At 50.7% G+C, this 17667-nt stretch overlaps 1 protein-coding gene and 1 long non-coding RNA gene across 3 annotated transcripts in view; one reads left to right on the top strand and one right to left on the bottom strand.

Moving 5' to 3' along the window:
- Nucleotides 1–3624: 3624 nt before the first annotated feature.
- Nucleotides 3625–16318, bottom strand: LOC115091470. Its single transcript, XR_003856735.1, has 3 exons — nt 16176–16318; nt 6895–6970; nt 3625–6781 (listed from the first exon to the last, which is right to left on the bottom strand). It is a non-coding gene; the product is annotated as an uncharacterized LOC115091470 (long non-coding RNA).
- Nucleotides 16319–16554: 236 nt separating this feature from the next.
- Nucleotides 16555–17667, top strand: part of LOC115091544 — a 91406-nt gene continuing 90293 nt past the window's right edge. The window contains exon 1 of one of the 2 annotated variants that reach the window (XM_029601758.1): nt 16555–17008. In XM_029601758.1, coding sequence (XP_029457618.1) covers nt 16761–17008 — 248 coding nt within the window. In that variant the 5' untranslated portion in view covers nt 16555–16760. The remainder of the gene's footprint in view (nt 17009–17667) is intronic. The other variant, XM_029601815.1, reaches the window with a different exon arrangement.

A 17667-nucleotide genomic window follows, 5' to 3' on the forward strand; every position in this document is an offset into this window, starting at 1 on the left:
GCTGGCTGCTTCTCTCTCTTTCTGTCACTCACTTCCTCTCTCTCTCCCTCCCCCCCCCCCCAACGGTAGCTGCTCCTCCTCCTCCAGCCCCCGCAGGCCAATAAGGAAGAATTCCATCGATCGCGGGAGGCTCCTGCTGCTCTCTCCTCTCCCGATTACCGTCTGCTGCAATAGCTTGGGGGCCGATGCTGCAGCGGCCGCTGCTACTTCATCACGCGGCACGGCCTTTCTTCTTCCCGCGCACCGCGTATCACTTCCTGGTCCGGGGGGGGGGGGGGAATGCAGGCGCGGGAAGAAGAAAAGGCCAGCCGCGGATGCCACAGATTTTTTTTTTTTTTGCACCGCTGCCGTTGCCGCTGGGCTTGAACGTGCTGATAGCCCGGCGGCAACGGCAGCGGTGCAAAAAAAAAAAAAAATCTGTGGCATCCGCGGCTGGCCTTTTCTTCTTCCCGCGCCTGCATTTCCCCCCCCCCCCCGGACCAGGAAGTGATACGCGGTGCGCGGGAAGAAGAAAGGCCGTGCCGCGTGATAAACTAGCAGCGGCCGCTGCTAGTTTATCACGCGGCACGGCCTTTCTTCTTCCCGCGCCTGCATCCCCCCCCACCCCGGACCCGGAACAGGAAGTGGTGCGCGGGAAGAAGAAAGGCCGTGCCGCGTGAGAAAGGCCGTGCCTGCTAGTTTATCACGCGGCACGGCCTTTCTTCTTCCCGCGCATCACTTCCTGTTCCGGGTCCGGGGGGGGGGGGATGCAGGCGCGGGAAGAAGAAAAGGGCAGCCGCGGATGCCACAGCTTTTTTTTTTTTTTTTTTTGCACCGCTGCCGTTCCCGCTGGGCTTGAACGTGCTGATAGCCCGGCGGCAACGGCAGCAGGGAAGAACGAGCAGCGGGAGGGACCGGGAGCCACGCGACACACCTGCCGGTGCTTGGCGACACACTGGTGTGTCGCGACGCACCGGTTGAGAACCGCTGGTCTAGGATGGCTCCTAAGTCTCTTACGTGGGCTGTTTGAAGGAGTGTGGGTGGTTTAGGAAGTGTGTTGTTTTCCGGTGATATGAGCAGGAATTCTGTTTTTGAAGCATTGAGTACAAGGTTTAGACTGTTGAGGAGAAGTTTAATTTCTAATAAGCAACTGTCCCAGTATTCCATTGTTTTTGAGATTGATTCTTTTATGGGGATCACGATCTGTACGTCGTCTGCAAAAAGGAAGTGTTTCAGGCTTAATTTTGTAAGTAGTTGACATAGTGGTAACAGGTAGACATTGAAAAGGGTGGGTGAAAGTGATGAACCTTGCGGCACTCCTCTATTAGAAGGGTGGTATTGGGATTCTTTATTGTGAATTTTGACTCTATATCCTCTGTTTTCTAGAAATGTTTTGAACCAGTTTAGTGTGGCACCTGTTAAACCAATGTTTGCCAGCTGTTTTAGAAGAAGGGCGTGGTTGACGGTGTCAAAGGCCGCCGAGAAGTCAAGGAGGATTAGTAAATATGCTTGGCCTTTATCAATACCAGAGAGTAGGTAGTCCATGAGTGAGATTAGTAGTGTTTCGGTGCTTGCGGCTTTGCGAAAACCATATTGGTTTGGGGACAGAATACTGTGGTCCTCTAAGTAGTTGGATAGTTGGGTGTTTACCAATTTTTCCATGATTTTAGCTATGAATGGTAGGTTAGAAATAGGGCGGAAGTTGTTGGGATCACATGCATTTAGATTTGGTTTTTTTAGCAGTGGCTTGATTGAGGCAGTTTTTAGGTCATCTGGGTAGATACCATGTGATAGAGAGCAGTTTATGATATCTGCTAGGGTTTTTGCTATTGTGTCTGGGATGAGAAGCAGCATTTTGGAAGGGATTTGATCAAATGGGTGTGATGACGGTTTCATTCTTTTTAATACCGTTTGTATCTCTGTGATTGTGATGGGTTCGAAGGCATTAAGCTGGATGTCTTTATTTTGGGGGAGATATGTGTTAACTGGAGACGTAGTGTTTGGAATCAGCTGATTAAGGAGAGCCGATATTTTTTTGTTGAAATGAAGAGCCAGTTCGTCTGCTTTAGTCTGGGCTTGTTCGGGTGGGATATCTGTGGTGATAGGTTTAGTGAGGCTGGAAACGAAGGCGAAAAGAGCTTTTGAGTCAAAGCAGAGATGATGAACCTACCGGGCATAGTAGTCTCTTTTGATTTTCAACGTGGTACTTTTGTATAGATGGAGTGATCGTTTGTAATCAGAGAGTGAAGCTGGTGAAGGGGCTATTTAAACCTTGTTGTTCTTCATTCTGCACTCTAAATATCCACTGTTGTTCTCTTCTATATAGATTACGTGCCCGATCTCCTCCTCTTATGTGAGGTTTGACTGTGTCTGTCACAAACCACTTCAGTTGTTCAAAACAATGATTACAATTTGCACAGTGAGCAATCATCGGTGCATTTTCTTTGTTGTTTTTAATGCAACTCCTATACTCACGGATGCACTGTCTGAATGTTCTCGCATAATTACGGGAGCATGGACAGATGATAATATAAACTACATGAGTCGATGCGCAGGTGGTAAAAATGTCTGAATATATATTTTTGTTGAATTATTATGTTAACAAATTCTTTAATTTGCAGAGTTTGAGAACAGATGGCACAGTGTCCGCATTTATAATGGCCAAAAGGTCTGGTTCTATCGATAGTGGTCTGCTGTTTGTTATCTTCCACTAATAATGCAGGACATAGACTTTCTCTAAAGTTTTGATTGCAAGAATAAGCCATTCTGAAGTCCATACCCTGAAAACCTTCAATAGTTTGTATAAGAGACCAATGGGAACGGATACTTTTGATGATTTGTCGACTGGTAGTGGAGAATATTGTGTGATGCATGTGGCTAAGCTGTTTTCTGACTCCACAATTTTACTTTTAGATTGTAATAAATCTGCCCTGTCGCTATATAAAGCTCTCTTTTACCCATTTTTAATGCTTTTACTTGGGTATCCTCTGCCTTTAAATTGATGCAGGCTTCATTCCCACACAACCTCTGCAGGCAGGGTCCACAGGTCTTTCTTGCCACTGCCCGCCACCTGATGCCTCGTTCTTGGAAGAGAGGAGGATTCATCCCGCCACAGAGCTGTATGCGTCCTTTCTGTGGCTCCTCCATGTGTCCAGGCTGGCCTGCTGTGCTCAACACTAGCAGTGCTAGCACTTCCTGTATGCTCATCTCGTGCATTGCGAGATGACGATACAGGAAGTAGTAGCACCGCGGATATTGAGTGCTGCGGGGTGGGCCAGCACAAGAGGAGGAATTGCAGAACGCGGTCCCTGTTTTCTTCTGCTGCTTCCACTGTTGATGGCAGGGGCATCTGTATTCCTCCATTGCTAGTGGGATGGGAACCACTGGCGGCTGCACAGACTTCTGCATTTTTCCTCCACCGATGGGAAGGGGTTCATCGGCGGCTACATAGGCCTTTCGCTGATCCCTTTCCTGGGCCCCCTTTCATCATAGCTGCCACCCCATCAGGTGAGCCACCCCGTGTAATTGCATGGCTTGCACACCCGGTCGCGCCAGGTCTGGCCATGAGCTGAGGGCAGGATAACATGCAGGGCTAGTACCAGGCTAAGAACACTCCACACAAACAAACCACTCTCCAGACTCAAGTTGTGCTCCAAATAATAAATAGTTTACTGCAGAATCTTCAGAATCAAATATGACAACAGTGACAGTTCAGGTAGAAATCAAACAGAATTACAGTTCCAGAAATCTTAGCTCCTCTCATGAAATAACACATTTCTTCTTACACAATACAGTAGTCCTGGTTACTTTGTTTCTCCTCTTTCCTCAGCTTTGGCACCCCTAGCCTGGTCCTCTCTCTGGTTTCTTCAGATAGCAAAATAATTGCTCACAAGAACATCCTGCTCAGCTCAAGGAAAAATCCTTCTGGTGGAGCATCAGGATCCTCCGAGCCCCAAAACAAGTTCCCTCTGTCACAGTTTGGCTTCCTGATCCAGAAAAGTTCCTGCCTCAGTTAAGTGCAGATTTTATCTTTTAAATTCCAAACTCAAGGCTGTATTGCACTCACTATTTCTTCTCTGCTTTCAAGCTGCTAGGGATTTTTAAGGGAAAATCCCTGCACTCCTGCTCCTTCCTTCTGAGATCCTGCGTGAGGATCACAGTTCCATTCCACTCTTTCTGTGCAATCTGAAACAGCCCCAGACTCTGGAGGGTCATGGTCTTTTATCACCTTTGTTCCATAACCAAAACCCTCAGGGGATGGACCCCCTTATCTGTCAAGAAAGCAGGTTACAGCTCCTGATATATAGCTGACCTGGAGCTCGGGAATATTCCTATCCTGCGTCAGATTAACCTTTTGCCCCATGCACATCCTGTGCGCTTCCAGCTGATGTTGATACACTGCTTACAACCCCTCAAGGCTTCCATAAAAGAGGAAACCTGCATTTTTACTATTAACCCTTTCAGCACCTTTAACCTCGTGTACTTTCTATGGCATTGGTGCCACATGAACATCAGGCAGTGGCGACTTTTCCATGGCACACTTGAACAAGTTTGATTGGCATACTGATTGGAAAACGCTGAGATGGACAGTATATGCTCCTTACTCTCTAAAAGTTCTGCCACACAATCCTGCTTTTTTTTTAAATTTTCCAGCTGCGCAGATTTCTACTAGCTGTATTGGTCCTGATAAAAAAAACAAACTGCATTCCTTGAAAACCGCCTTGAATACACAAAAGCCACAAGTGCTAGATGGGCGTAAATGACACATGAGCTATGGTCTCCTCTACAACATCAGGCTTTTTGTTATTTGAAAAAAGCATGAATGGAGGAATAAATGGAGAGAATTGGAGGATGTCATTTTAGAGTAAGGAGAGGGCAATCCTCTCTAATATATAGGCTTAGCCTGTGCATACATATAAATCACCTAATAACGCCTGAGGCTCAGCATTTCTTTGGTAGCATCTGTATGTGCATGTGCACACATAATCTGCTCCATGCGATACATAAACAGGAACAAACAGAAATTCTGTTGTCAGAAAATAATTCTACAAGCCTCCCAGCAGTCTTCTTTATTTCTGCAGATAACATATGTTCCATGTTAACACATGACTGGATATAACTGACATATCTGGAATACCAAAGGCATTGTATATGGTGTGAGCGTCAACTGCTGCCTATAAATATTACTTTTAAATTAAATTTAGCTTATCAAACCAGAAATAGCAACACTTTCTTTTCTCCATATGTGCTTTATCTCACGAGAATAAGACGGCTTTAATGACCCAGTAACAAAGCAATGTGGCAAACACCATCCCAGGCATTATAAGGCATGAACTAGGAGGCAACCTAATGGTTGGGAGTAGTGCTAAGCACTGCCTTGCGGAGGGACATGTTCTCAGCTCACAGCACTAGACTCCCGTTCCCCGGTTCAGCCAGGCCTGGGGATATTGGGAAGATAGAGCTCATAGCTCTGCGGGAGCAGGTGGGGTGAGGGGAGAGAGGTCATTCATCAGTCATCGCACAATAGTGACACCTTGTGGCTGTGTTTAGTATCTATGATTGAAGGAATCCGGAAGGAAGGTGCACCGCCTCCCGACTGTGGACTATCACTGTGATAACCGGGCTAAGCTTTATTGGGGGCGGGGGATCTCCGTGTATTTGTGAATGTAACCTTCTGGCACATCCCAGGCCCTGTTCTGACCGCGCCGGAAGCTCAAAAAAAGAAGCCAGAGGAAACTGCGAGACGAAAAAAAAAATGTCTAACCTGTATGGTGTAACGAGTGAATGGCATGTAACGAATGGCCAGTGGCACCAAAGATAATAGGAGAACACGTAATGAGAACCGATAAGAGATTCTTTCGTCTGTTCCATTAGCACCATTTAATTTATGAGGTGCACCTTCAGCATGGATACTTAGGGAGGACATCAAACGTAATAGGTAAACTCAAGCTGCAGCCGCTGTGTTCGGTATTTAAAAAAAATATATATATACACAGGATGCTCTGGGACAGGAAGCCACTGATAAGGTTAAACCTTCGGGGCGGAGTGTAATGCAGAGAAGAGGATGCCCATCAGCGGGAGATCCACAGGTGTGCAAGGCGTCGCGCGTCTCTTCCGAGGGCAGCAGCCTGTTTGAGCCCCCTCATTGGCGAGGTTAACCAGGTCAGCCCCTCCCCCCCCCATCTTTGCAGCTCTGATCTTTCCAAGGCAGCCGCTTCAGTTGCCATCGTTCTGTCTGTCCGTTTAGCCGTCTCACCGCGATCCCCTCCTATCGGGCTGCTTCCTGAGGCCAGTTTGCATGGATCTCCTAGGATGAGCTGAGGTCAGGGCTGGCCCCAGGCGAGCGCTCAGCAGAGTTAGGCGGCACGCCCTCCCCAAAAGCCTCTCTTGCAATCAGGGTTGCCAGGTTTTCATGAAAGAACAAGCACTTTTTTCCAAAAAAAACAAGCCCAAAAAAAGCCCCAAAACACGTGAAATTGAAACACCAATGTCTGTGAGTCGCATAGATGACAAAGGAGCTTAGCTTTTTGCATGTTTCTCTGTTTTAGCATGTTGCAGAAGGTCTGCATGATGTGCACAAATGTCACACTTGCAAAATTTGCACGTAGCCTTATTCTCATTGCTGAAAACAGGCTGAATCCATGCTTTTAGTTCACGTTCCTCTTCCCATGCTTTGCAGTACTTTTTACTGTATTTAGCCCAGTTCTTTACTGTAGCCATAGTAGATCAAAACCATTTAGTAGTGTAGCAGCCAAGGACGGAAACAGTAGGTATAGACTGGCTTTCTTACAGAGGTGATCTTCTGCAGGGAGAAGAAACGAAAGAGAAAAAAAAAGGCAAAATTAGAGGAAAGCAAAAGTGGTGTAGAAAAATAAGAAAAATAGCATTACAAGTTTCCATGTCACATTTTTTTACCTGTAGTCAGCAGGTATGGACAAGCTTTCTTTTTGTCAAAATAAGGGTTGTTTTTTTTTTTATAAAAGGTGATCAACTACAGGGAAGAAATGAGAAAAAAAAATAATAGATGAAATCAAGTGGAGTAGAACAAATTGGAGAAATTACTTACCTGATAATTTTGTTTTCCTTAGTGTAGACAGATGGGCTCAGGACCAATTGGTATAGTGTACTCCTGATAGCAGCTGGAGACGGATCAGATTTCAATCTGACGTCAGCCCCTAGTACAGTGATGGCCAACCTTTTGCACTCAGTGTGTCAAAATTCATAAAAAGACAGAGCATAACTCGGGTGGTGTGTCACTTCTAGAAAAATCCATAGTTTTGTGATATTTGTAGCTCTAATAAAACAGAAAATGTCATAATGCCTCTGTATCGCTCCATGGTGAGACCGCACCTTGAATACTGTGTACAATTCTGGTCGCCGCATCTCAAAAAAGATATAATTGCGATGGAGAAGGTACAGAGAAGGGCTACCAAAATGATAAGGGGAATGGAACAGCTTCCCTATGAGGAAAGACTAAAGAGGTTAGGACTTTTCAGCTTGGAGAAGAGACGACTGAGGGGGGATATGATAGAGGTGTTTAAAATCATGAGAGGTCTAGAACGGGTAGATGTGAATCGGTTATTTACTCTTTCGGATAGTAGAAAGACTAGGGGGCACTCCATGAAGTTAGCATGGGGCACATTTAAAACTAATCGGAGAAAGTTCTTTTTTACTCAACGCACAATTAAACTCTGGAATTTGTTGCCAGAGAATGTGGTTCGTGCAGTTAGTATAGCTGTGTTTAAAAAAGGATTGGATAAGTTCTTGGAGGAGAAGTCCATTACCTGCTATTAAGTTCACTTAGAGAATAGCCACTGCCATTAGCAATGGTTACAAGGAATAGACTTAGTTTTTGGGTACTTGCCAGGTTCTTATGGCCTGGTTTGGCCTCTGTTGGAAACAGGATGCTGGGCTTGATGGACCCTTGGTCTGACCCAGTATGGCATTTTCTTATGTTCTAATATTAATAACAAAAAGTTACAGTTTTAATATATGTTCTGTATTTATTAATAAAGCAAAAACAAATAATTATTTACCTTACCTGCTTAGTGACTTTTTTCTGCTGAATTTCATTGGCTAAATCTTCAATTAAAACACTCTCTCCCCCGCCACCAAACTCTCACTCCCCTGGATTTTCTCATACACACTCATGCTCTCACACTCACTAGCTTACCCTCACATACAGACACACACACACATACTGAACCCCAGGCAGGCTCCCAGTCACTCTCACACCACTCCCGCTCCATCCTCCAGGCAGGCACCAATTCATTCTCATGCAGGCACCCATGCATTCACACACATACACCCCCATGCAGAGTCCCATTCATTCACATGCACACACTAAAGGCAGACTCCCCTCTCTTTTGCCAGCAACCTCAGAACCTCGCTCATTCCTCTGCTGCCAGTGTCACTGCTGCCGCATGGCTATTGGGGAGGCGCCGATTGCTGCTACTGACACTGATGCCCATTCTGCTGCCTCCTCTGTGCAGGCCCCGTGGGCTTCCATTTTCTCCATGCTGATCTCGTACATTGTGAGATCCACATAGAGAAAGTGCTGTTCTTGCACATTCCCAAAGAGTACATGTGCCAATCACTAAAAAGTAATTTATTTTGTTTTTTTTACCTTTGCTGTCTGATCTTCATTTTCTAATTGGTTGGTCACAGGCTTATTTTCCCCACCTTTCCTTTCTTATTTTTTTTGCCAATTCCTTTTATATTGTCTTTTTTTCTGTTTCTTTTCTCTCCATCTTCTTCCCTCAAACACACGGGCTCTCATTCTCACATGCTCTTCTCTCTCTCACACACACACAGTCTCTCACTGGCACATGCTGTCTGACTCACACACACAGGCTCTCTCTCACTCCCACATGCTGTCTCTGCAAACATTCAAGTCCTCACTCTCACACACAATCTCTCAACTCATCTCATACACGCACACACACACACCCACCCTCCCTCTACAGACCCTCAGCCTCTCTCTCACCTCTGGGACTCCTCTTCGCGGGTCGTCACAGGATGGGCTCTGCGGCAGCCCTGCTACCAGGCCTCTTCCTCTTCTCGGGCCGCTGCGACTTGGGATTCGCGGCTGCCCGTAAACGCAAGGGCTGCTCCTCTTCTGCACGCGCCGATGCTTCACCTCCTTCCAGCCCACGTGGCTCCGGCAATGTTTACTTCCGGGGCCGCACAGGCAGGAAGGAGGAGGAGCATCAGCGCGTTTAAACATGATCTTTTTCTTCGGGCCGTGGCCCTGCCTATCTGCCTGTCGCTGCGCCCGGGGGCATTGGGGAGGTGGAGAGGTCTGGAGGGTGGGGGGGATACTAAAAAACTAGTTTTAAAGGCTCGGTGCAGCCGATTAAAAAAAAAATTCCCGATAGTCCACGAAAGGCTGCGTGTGTCAGCAAAAAGTCTCGGTGGGTCACCTCTGACACGCGTATCATAGGTTAGCCATCACTGCCCTAGTACACATCCCCCTGCAGGAAGTGCAGCTCCTCAGTATTCTTCCTTGAAAAGCATTGTGGATATATATGTGACTGACTGATTGATTAACTTCATATTATGGTTAAACTTAACTAACTTGTTAGAACGTTTAAACTCGATTAAACTTAATTAACTTGAACTGATTGGTTGACTATAGCTGGAGACTGCCAGTGTACTCAACCGGAAAGCGTCGACACCGGGCAGGGTGGACGTCTTAGGTAAATAAAGACATGGCTTACCCGTAACTCATTGGCACAATGCCTCAGGGCAGCCCAGGGTGGGATGCTGAGTCCATCTGTCTACACTAAGGAAAACGAAATTATCAGGTAAGTAATTTCTCCATTTCCTAGTGTGTAGCAGATGGACTCAGGACCAATGGGATGTATAAAAGCTACTCCCGAATTGGGTGGGAGGCTGCCCGGGGTCCACTTAGAATTGTCCTTGCAAATGCCGTATCCTCCTGAGCCTGTACGTCCAGACGGTAGAATCTGGAGAAAGTGTGGATAGAGGACCACGTTGCCGCTCTGCAGTTGTCCGCAGGTGACAGCATTCTAGTCTCTGCCCAGGACACCGCCTGGGCTCTGGTTGAATGGGCCTTGACTTGTAGAGGTGGTGGTTTTCCTGCTTCTAATTAGGCCGCCTTAATGACTTCTTTGATCCAGCGGGCAATGGTTGTCCGCGAGGCCACTTCCCCTTGCCTCTTTCCGCTGTGAAGGACGAAAAGGTGGTCTGTCTTTCGTACCGGTTCCGACCTTTCCAAATATCTGGCTAGGAGTCTGCCGATGTCGAGGTGATGTAGGCTACGGTCTTTTCCCGAGTTCTTCACGCCGTCCATCGTTGGTAGTGCGATGGTTTGATTGAGGTGGAAGTGTGAGACCACTTTGGGGAGGAAGGAGGGAACTGTGCGTAGTTGGATGGACCCCGGGGTTAATCTGAAGAACTGTTCACGGCAGGACAGTGCTTGTAGCTCCGAGATGCGGCGGGCCGAACACACGGCCAGCAAGAACACTGTCTTTAAGGTTAACAGACGGAGAGATAGGCCTCGGAGGGGTCTGAAGGCGGATCCCGCTAGGAACTCCAAGACGAGGCTGAGGTTCCACAGAGGTACCGTCCATCTTAGAGGTGGGCGAATGTGTTTGACTCCTTTCAGGAAGCGTGATACATCCGGGTACGAGGCTATGCTGTTGCCCTCGCTCCTGGAGCCATAGCATGACAATGCTGCTATCTGTACCTTGATGGAATTGAGGGACAGACACTGTTGTAGCCCATTCTGTAAGAATTCCAGGATCATTGGAACTCTGGAGGGGCGTGGCTTGACGTTGTGGTCTTCGCACCAGGCCTTGAAGACTCTCCAAATCCTTATGTACGTTAGAGATGTGGAGAACTTGTGTGCTCGGAGGAGAGTATCTATTACTGCCCCCGAGTATCCGCTCTTCCTCAGTCGAGCCCTCTCAATGGCCAGACCGTAAGCGAGAATTGAGTCGGGTCCTCGTGAAGGATCGGGCCTTGATGGAGCAGGTCTCTGTGCGGCAGCAGGGGTAGTGGGTTCCCTGCCAGCAGTCTTCTCATGTCTGCGTACCAGGGTCTTCTTGGCCAATCCGGAGCCACCAGGAGAACTAGTCCCCTGTGTCGCTGTATCTTGTGAATGATTGCGCCCAGCAAGGGCCACGGCGGGAAGGCGTATAGAAGGGTCCCCGGAGGCCAGGGCTGTACCAGGGCATCGATCCCCTGGGACTGCGGGTCCCGTCTGCAGCTGAAGTATCTGGGTACTTGAGCGTTGGATCTGCTTGCCAGAAGGTCCATGTTTGGGATCCCCCACCGATTCACTATCATTTGGAAGGCTGTGGATGACAGTTTCCATTCTCCTGGGTTTAGACTTTCTCTGCTGAGGAAGTCTGCCGCGATGTTGTCTTTCCCGGCAATGTGGACGGCCGAGATCTCCTGGAGATTTGCTTCCACCCACGCCATCAGGAGGTCTATTTCTAGGGACACTTGTTGGCTTCTGGTTCCACCCTGTCGGTTGATGTAGGCCACCGTCGTGGCGTTGTCCGACATCACTCAGAACGCTTTGCCTCGAAGTCTGTGGGCAAACTGCAGGCAGGCTAATCTGGCTGCCCGCGCTTCTAGGTGGTTGATGTTCCATCCTGCCTCTTCTGCGTTCCACTGCCCTTGGGTGGTCAGCTCTTCGCAGTGTGCTCCCCATCCGTGTAGGCTGGCATCTGTGGTGAGCAGGGTCCAGGTTGGGGAGGATAGGCTTGATCCCCGGCTCAGGTGGCTGTTCTGCAGCCACCACCGTAGCTGGGTCCGGACGCTGCCCGGGAGTGGAAGGCGTACGGTGTAGTTCTGGGACCGTGGACTCCACCACGTTAGAAGTGAGCGCTGTAGAGGTCTCATGTGTGCTCGCACCCATGGCACTACTTCCAGCGTGGACGCCATCAGTCCGAGGACTTGCAGGTAATCCCATGCTGTGGGACGAGGAACGCTCAGCAAGGTCTGAAGCCGGCCCCGCAGCTTTGACCTCCTCGCGGGGGTCAGGCTGACCTTGTCTTCCTTGGTGTCGAATTGGATGCCTAGGTATTCCAGCGACTGTGTGGGCTGTAGGGAGCTTTTGTTTATGTTGACTACCCATCCTAGGCTTTCCAGTAGTGCTATGACTCTGCTGGTTGCTTGGTGGCTTTCCTCCGGTGACTTTGCCCTGATCAACCAATCGTCCAGGTAGGGATTAACGAGGATTCCCTCCTTCCCGAGTGTTGCCGCCACTATTACTATTACCTTGGTGAACATCCGGGATGCTGTGGCTAACCCGAAGGGTAGTGCCCGGAACTGATAGTGACGATTCAGGACCTTGAAGTGTAGGAAGCGCTGGTGTTCCTGATGCATTGGGATGTGTAAGTAGGCCTCTGACAGATCCAGGGATGTGAGGAACTCTCCTGGTTGTATTGCCCGTATGACAGATCGTAAGGTTTCCATGCGGAAGCGGGGAACCCTTAGGTGGCGGTTGACCGACTTGAGGTCCAGGATGGGCCTGAATATGCCCTCTTTCTTGGGTACGATGAAGTAAATGGAGTAATGTCCAGTATTCATTTCCCGTATAGGCACTGGGGTTATGGCCTCGAGGGTCAGAAGCCTGTTCAGTGTAGCTTCCACTGCCGCCCTCTTGAGGGGGTCGTGGCAGGGAGATTCCACGAATTTGTCGGGAGGAGTTCAAATGAAGTCCAGGTAGTACCCCTCCCGGATGATGGCCAGGACCCATTTGTCCGTAGTTATCTCGACCCATATGCGGTAGAATAAGGCTAGTCTGCCCCTATAGCATCTTCCCTTGGATGGGTCGGCTGATTCTCATTGTGGGGTGCGGCCGGAGCCTGCACCCGCACTGGTTCCTCTCTTGGTGTGCTTGTTCCGAAAGGACTGGCTCCTGCTCGTAGGGCCGGGTGCTAGATAGTTGCTTTTGAAAGGGTTGAAGCGCTGTGAGCTTCTGCCTCTGGCGGATCCGTGGAAGGGACGCTGGTTTCTCTTCGTCTTGTCTTCCAGCAGGCGCGGTAATGGGGAGTCACCCCATTTGTTGGCCAGTTTCTCTAGTTCGCTGCCGAAGAGGAGGGATCCTTTGAAGGGCATCTTTGATAGACTCGTCTTGGAAGAGGCGTCTGCCGACCAATTTCGGAGCCAGAGCTGTCTTCTGGCTGCCACAGTGAACAAGACTCCTCTGGCTGTTGTACGCACTAGATCGGAAGCCGCGTCGGTGAGAAAGGACAGAGTTGATTCCATGTCCTCTCCCGGGGTGCTGTTCCTGGCTTGAGTTAGGCAGGCCCGCGTCACCACGGTGCAGCAGGCCGCAATCTGAAGGGACAGAGCTGCAACCTCGAATGACTGCTTCTAGGCGCCGGTCATGAGCGTCCTTGAGCGCCGCTCCTCCCTCCACTGGGATGGTAGTGCGCTTAGCGACCGCTCCGACCATGGCGTCCACCCTAGGGCACACCAGGAGTTCTTTGGTCGCTGGGTCCAGGGGATACATGGCCGACAATGCTGGACCCCCTTTGAATGAGGACTCTGGAGCATTCCATTCTAGGTCAATTAGCTGTTGTGCCGCCTGTAAGAGAGGAAAATGGCGAGACGTCTGACGAAGGCCCTCCAGCAGGGGGTTCATTCTAGGTTCCCCTGAGGGCCCTTGGCCCGGGATAGCGAGTTCCGTTAGACATTGGGATACTAGGTCCGGGAGCTCATCCTTTGTGAAGAAGCGTCTCATGGTTCGGTGTGGCTCTGTCCCCGGGGGGAGTTCCCCTTCTTCCAGGGGCTCAATTTCCTCTTCAGAGTGGTCTGTGTCCTCGTAGGCGGAACTTCTGGACGGTGTGGACCTGTGCCTAGGCCTAGAGGGTCCTGGGGCATGAGGGTCCTCCGGAGGCGCCTATGGCTGGACCTCCCGGGATTCAGTTTGCATCCTGACAAAGGCGTGAATCCCCTTGAACAGCTCCACCCAGGATATCGAAGCTGGGTCTAAGTTGAGGGGCGCCGGTTCTCTGGGAGTCCCCGAGTGCGGGGTGGACTCCCTGGGGCCTGCTAGGTCCGGGGTGCCCCCTGAAGAGCTAGCATTGGGCCCTGGCTGGAACGGCCCTGGCCTGGATCTCCCAGGGCCTCCTCCAACTGTGCGGAGAGGGCGTCGGCCTCCTCGCTCTGTGCGGCTCTGATGTGGTATGCTTGGCAGAGGCCTTGCACTTTTATGCCTGACTCTGGAGGTGCCATGACTGTGGCCGCGTGAGCTCTTGTGCGCTCCAGTGCGCCTCAGATATGCGCAGAGATGTGCGCCTAGCCGCAGATATGCGCCTTGTTCCGTGCGCGCAACTTATGCTCGTGAGGTATTATGTGCGCCTAAGTTTATGCGCACAAGGGACTTGTGCGCCTAGCTCAATTTGTGCGCTCGAGTTGAACGGCGAGGCGAATAGGGTCAAGATGGCGACCTCCTCGGAGGGTCTCCACGTGGGTAGACCCTCAGGGAACAGCTGGGGCCTAGCCCTGCTAGGGTGGATCAACCCAGCAGCACTGGCTCCGATCGGCGGCCTCTTCGATCCTCGGAGACCGTTTACATAGAAGATTTCTACCTTACCTTGTCTTCGGCGCTTCCCGGTTTCGTCCCGGGCGGTCTCCGGGGGGAGAGGGCAAATACCTTCATCACCGCGTTCAAGGAATGCACCCGCTGCCTCTCAACCGTGCCCGAAATCAGGGGCTAAGTCCCTGCTGAGATTTGGCCACCGGACCGAGGCTCACCTCTGAGGGACCACGGAAATTCACCTCAAAGGAATCTCAACTTGGGGAAGGTGACCCAGAGGGTATCAACCTCAGGAGAGGCGGGGCTAGTCTTCAAGGTAAACTTTTCTTCTTAAATTTGGTTTTTCCTTGAATTTTGGTTCTAGACGCTCAGAGAGCGTGCAGATAGTCCCTAACTGCTTTGGAGACTGAAAATACTGAGGAGCTGCACTTCCGGCAGGGGGTATATGTAGTAGGGGCTGACGTTCAGATTGAAATCTGATCCGTCTCCAACTACTACAGAAGTACACTATACCCCATTGGTCCTGAGTCCATCTGCTACATGCTAGGAAATAAGATAATACCGCCCCCCCTCAGCACTCATTCCTCTGCGCCGAGCACATCCCTTGCCCACACACCCACACATCACCTCACGTCTCATTTCCCTCTTCCAATCACATCCCCAGCAACATCCATGGTCCCCCACACACTCACTCATTCCCCTCTCCCGCCATATTGCTGGCCCACACACACACACTCACTCACCATGTCCCCTCCCGAGCACATCCTTGGCCACACACACACACTCACTCACTCATTCCCCTCTCGAGCACATCCTTGCCCACACACACTCACTCATTCCCCTCTCCGAGCACACCTTGGCCCCACACACACTCATTCATTCCCCTCTCCCATCACCCCCCTCCCAAGCACATTCCCCTGGCCCCCACACTCTCAACTCATTCCTCTCTCCCACCCCCCTCCCAGCACATCCCTGGCCCCCCACACTCTCACTCATTCCCCTCTCCCCCCCCCCCTCCCAGCACATCCCCTGGCCCCCACACACTCACTCATTCCCCTCTCCCCACCCCCCTCCCAGCACATCCCTGGCCCCCACACTCTCATTCATTCCCCTCTCCCCACCCCCCTGGCCCCCACACTCTCACTCATTCCCCTCTCCCCACCCCCCTCCCAGCACATCCCTGGCCCCCACACTCTCATTCATTCCCCTCTGCCCACCCCCCTCCGAGCACATCCCTGGCCCCCACACTCTCATTCATTCCCCTCTCCCCCACCCCCCCTGGCCCCCACACTCTCATTCATTCCCCTCTCCCCACCCCCCTCCCAGCACATCCCCTGGCCCCCAACACACTCACTCATTCCCCTCTCCCCCCCCCCCCTCCCAGCACATCCCTGGCCCCCCACACTCTCATTCATTCCCCTCTCCCCACCCCCCTCCGAGCACATCTCTGGCCCCCCACACTCTCATTCATTCCCCTCTCCCCACCCCCCTCCGAGCACATCTCTGGCCCCCCACACTCTCATTCATTCCCCTCTCCCCACCCCCCTCCGAGCACATCTCTGGCCCCCCCCACTCTCATTCATTCCCCTCTCCCCACCCCCCTCCGAGCACATCTCTGGCCCCCCACACTCTCATTCCCCCCCTCCCAACATACTAATTCCTCCCCTCCTGATACCTGGCTGTAGCTGCACAGTCTGAAGATTCCTTTGCTGTTGCCCTCCAATGCCGTGCTGCTGGCCTTCCTGTTCCAGGTCTGCCAACAAAAATGTGTTCGCGAGGTATCCATCAACAAGGCTTGCGGCTCACTATTTGAATCCTGCTCTGATTGGCTTATAGGGATAGGGTGTGCCTGCTATGGACAGGCTTCATCGCAGCAGCAGCAGCAGCCAATCACTGTAACATCAGAGCACAAGTCCCGCCCAACAAGCCCAAAAAAACGCGACTGGCAGAAAAAATAGCCCAATTAAAAGCAACCAGCGAATCGGGAAAAAAAAACCCGCGAATGACTAGGAAAAGAAGCCCAATCTCGCGGTAAATAAGCGAGGTTGGCAACACTGCTTGCAATGTTCAAGACCTTGTGACTCCTGTGAATGCTCCCGTGACCCCCGTTGCTAAGCGACGGGCCCAGGATCCCGCAACAGAGCGGCGGCGCTTGCCTTCTGCAGGCAGACCGGGGCTGGGTTTTTATTAAATCATGTTTGTAAATGTGAGGTAATCAAGTCAAGTCCATGAAGGCGTCGGCACCGGGTCGGCGGCATTTATGGCGAGCTCTCTCATATTGCCCTACCACGAGCACGAGTGGCTTGTGAGGCAGGCCCACAGACCTCTTCAGCGTGATAGAGCAGAGATCCGAAACAATGCCCAAGCCAGCTGGAGGTATGAATGGCAGAGAAACCAAATCAATCCTACCACGTATTACGGGGAATATGGAAGAAAGGTCCTGGATGAGCCCACCCAGTGGAGGATCAGACCTGCTTCTCCCACCAGGATGCACAATCCCCAGGCAGAGTAAGGCACCTTCCAAGTTGCTGATAGCAAATATTCTGCGAATTGGAGCAATCACAGGACTGGCAAATGTTAAGGAGCTGGGGTACAGCAGTTGGGCAGGATGGGGGGAATACTCTGTTCTTTCAGCTGTCCTGACTGCATACCAGGTGGCTTTTCTCTCATTCTACCCAGGTTCTGTCTAGTACTCTCCCTACACATTTGGCCTCCGCTGCACCTTTTTGATATCCGTTTCTCCCTTGTTTCAGATCTTGACATTTTCTTCCATCAGTTGCCCTCTTTCTCTTCTCAGGGCTCTGGTGCTGCTAAGTCTTATCACTGCCACCCCTGGAGCATTCACCCTAGCTACCCTGTTTTCTTTCACCTCTCTAGCTACCAAGAGACCTTTCTCTGTTCACTCCCACCTTGACTATTGAAATTCTTTCCTCTCTGGTTGTCCACCATCTCTTTCCTTGACAACGCATTCAGAGAACTCTGGAAGGGCGCCATCTCTGCGTTGGATTTCTAATGATTGTTTTGGATTCACTATAAAAGCCTCATGCTGAGTTTTTGCTGGGTTTCTCCAAAATGTTCTCTCACTGCTCCTTGTGCCCCTTTCCTTGTGCCCCTCTTTCTCCCCTGTGCGCTTTCCCATGTTCATTCTTTTTCCCTCCTTGCCTCCC

This window comes from Rhinatrema bivittatum, chromosome 1 (genome assembly GCF_901001135.1).
Source record: "Rhinatrema bivittatum chromosome 1, aRhiBiv1.1, whole genome shotgun sequence".
In the NCBI taxonomy this organism is placed as follows: Eukaryota; Metazoa; Chordata; class Amphibia; order Gymnophiona; family Rhinatrematidae; genus Rhinatrema; species Rhinatrema bivittatum.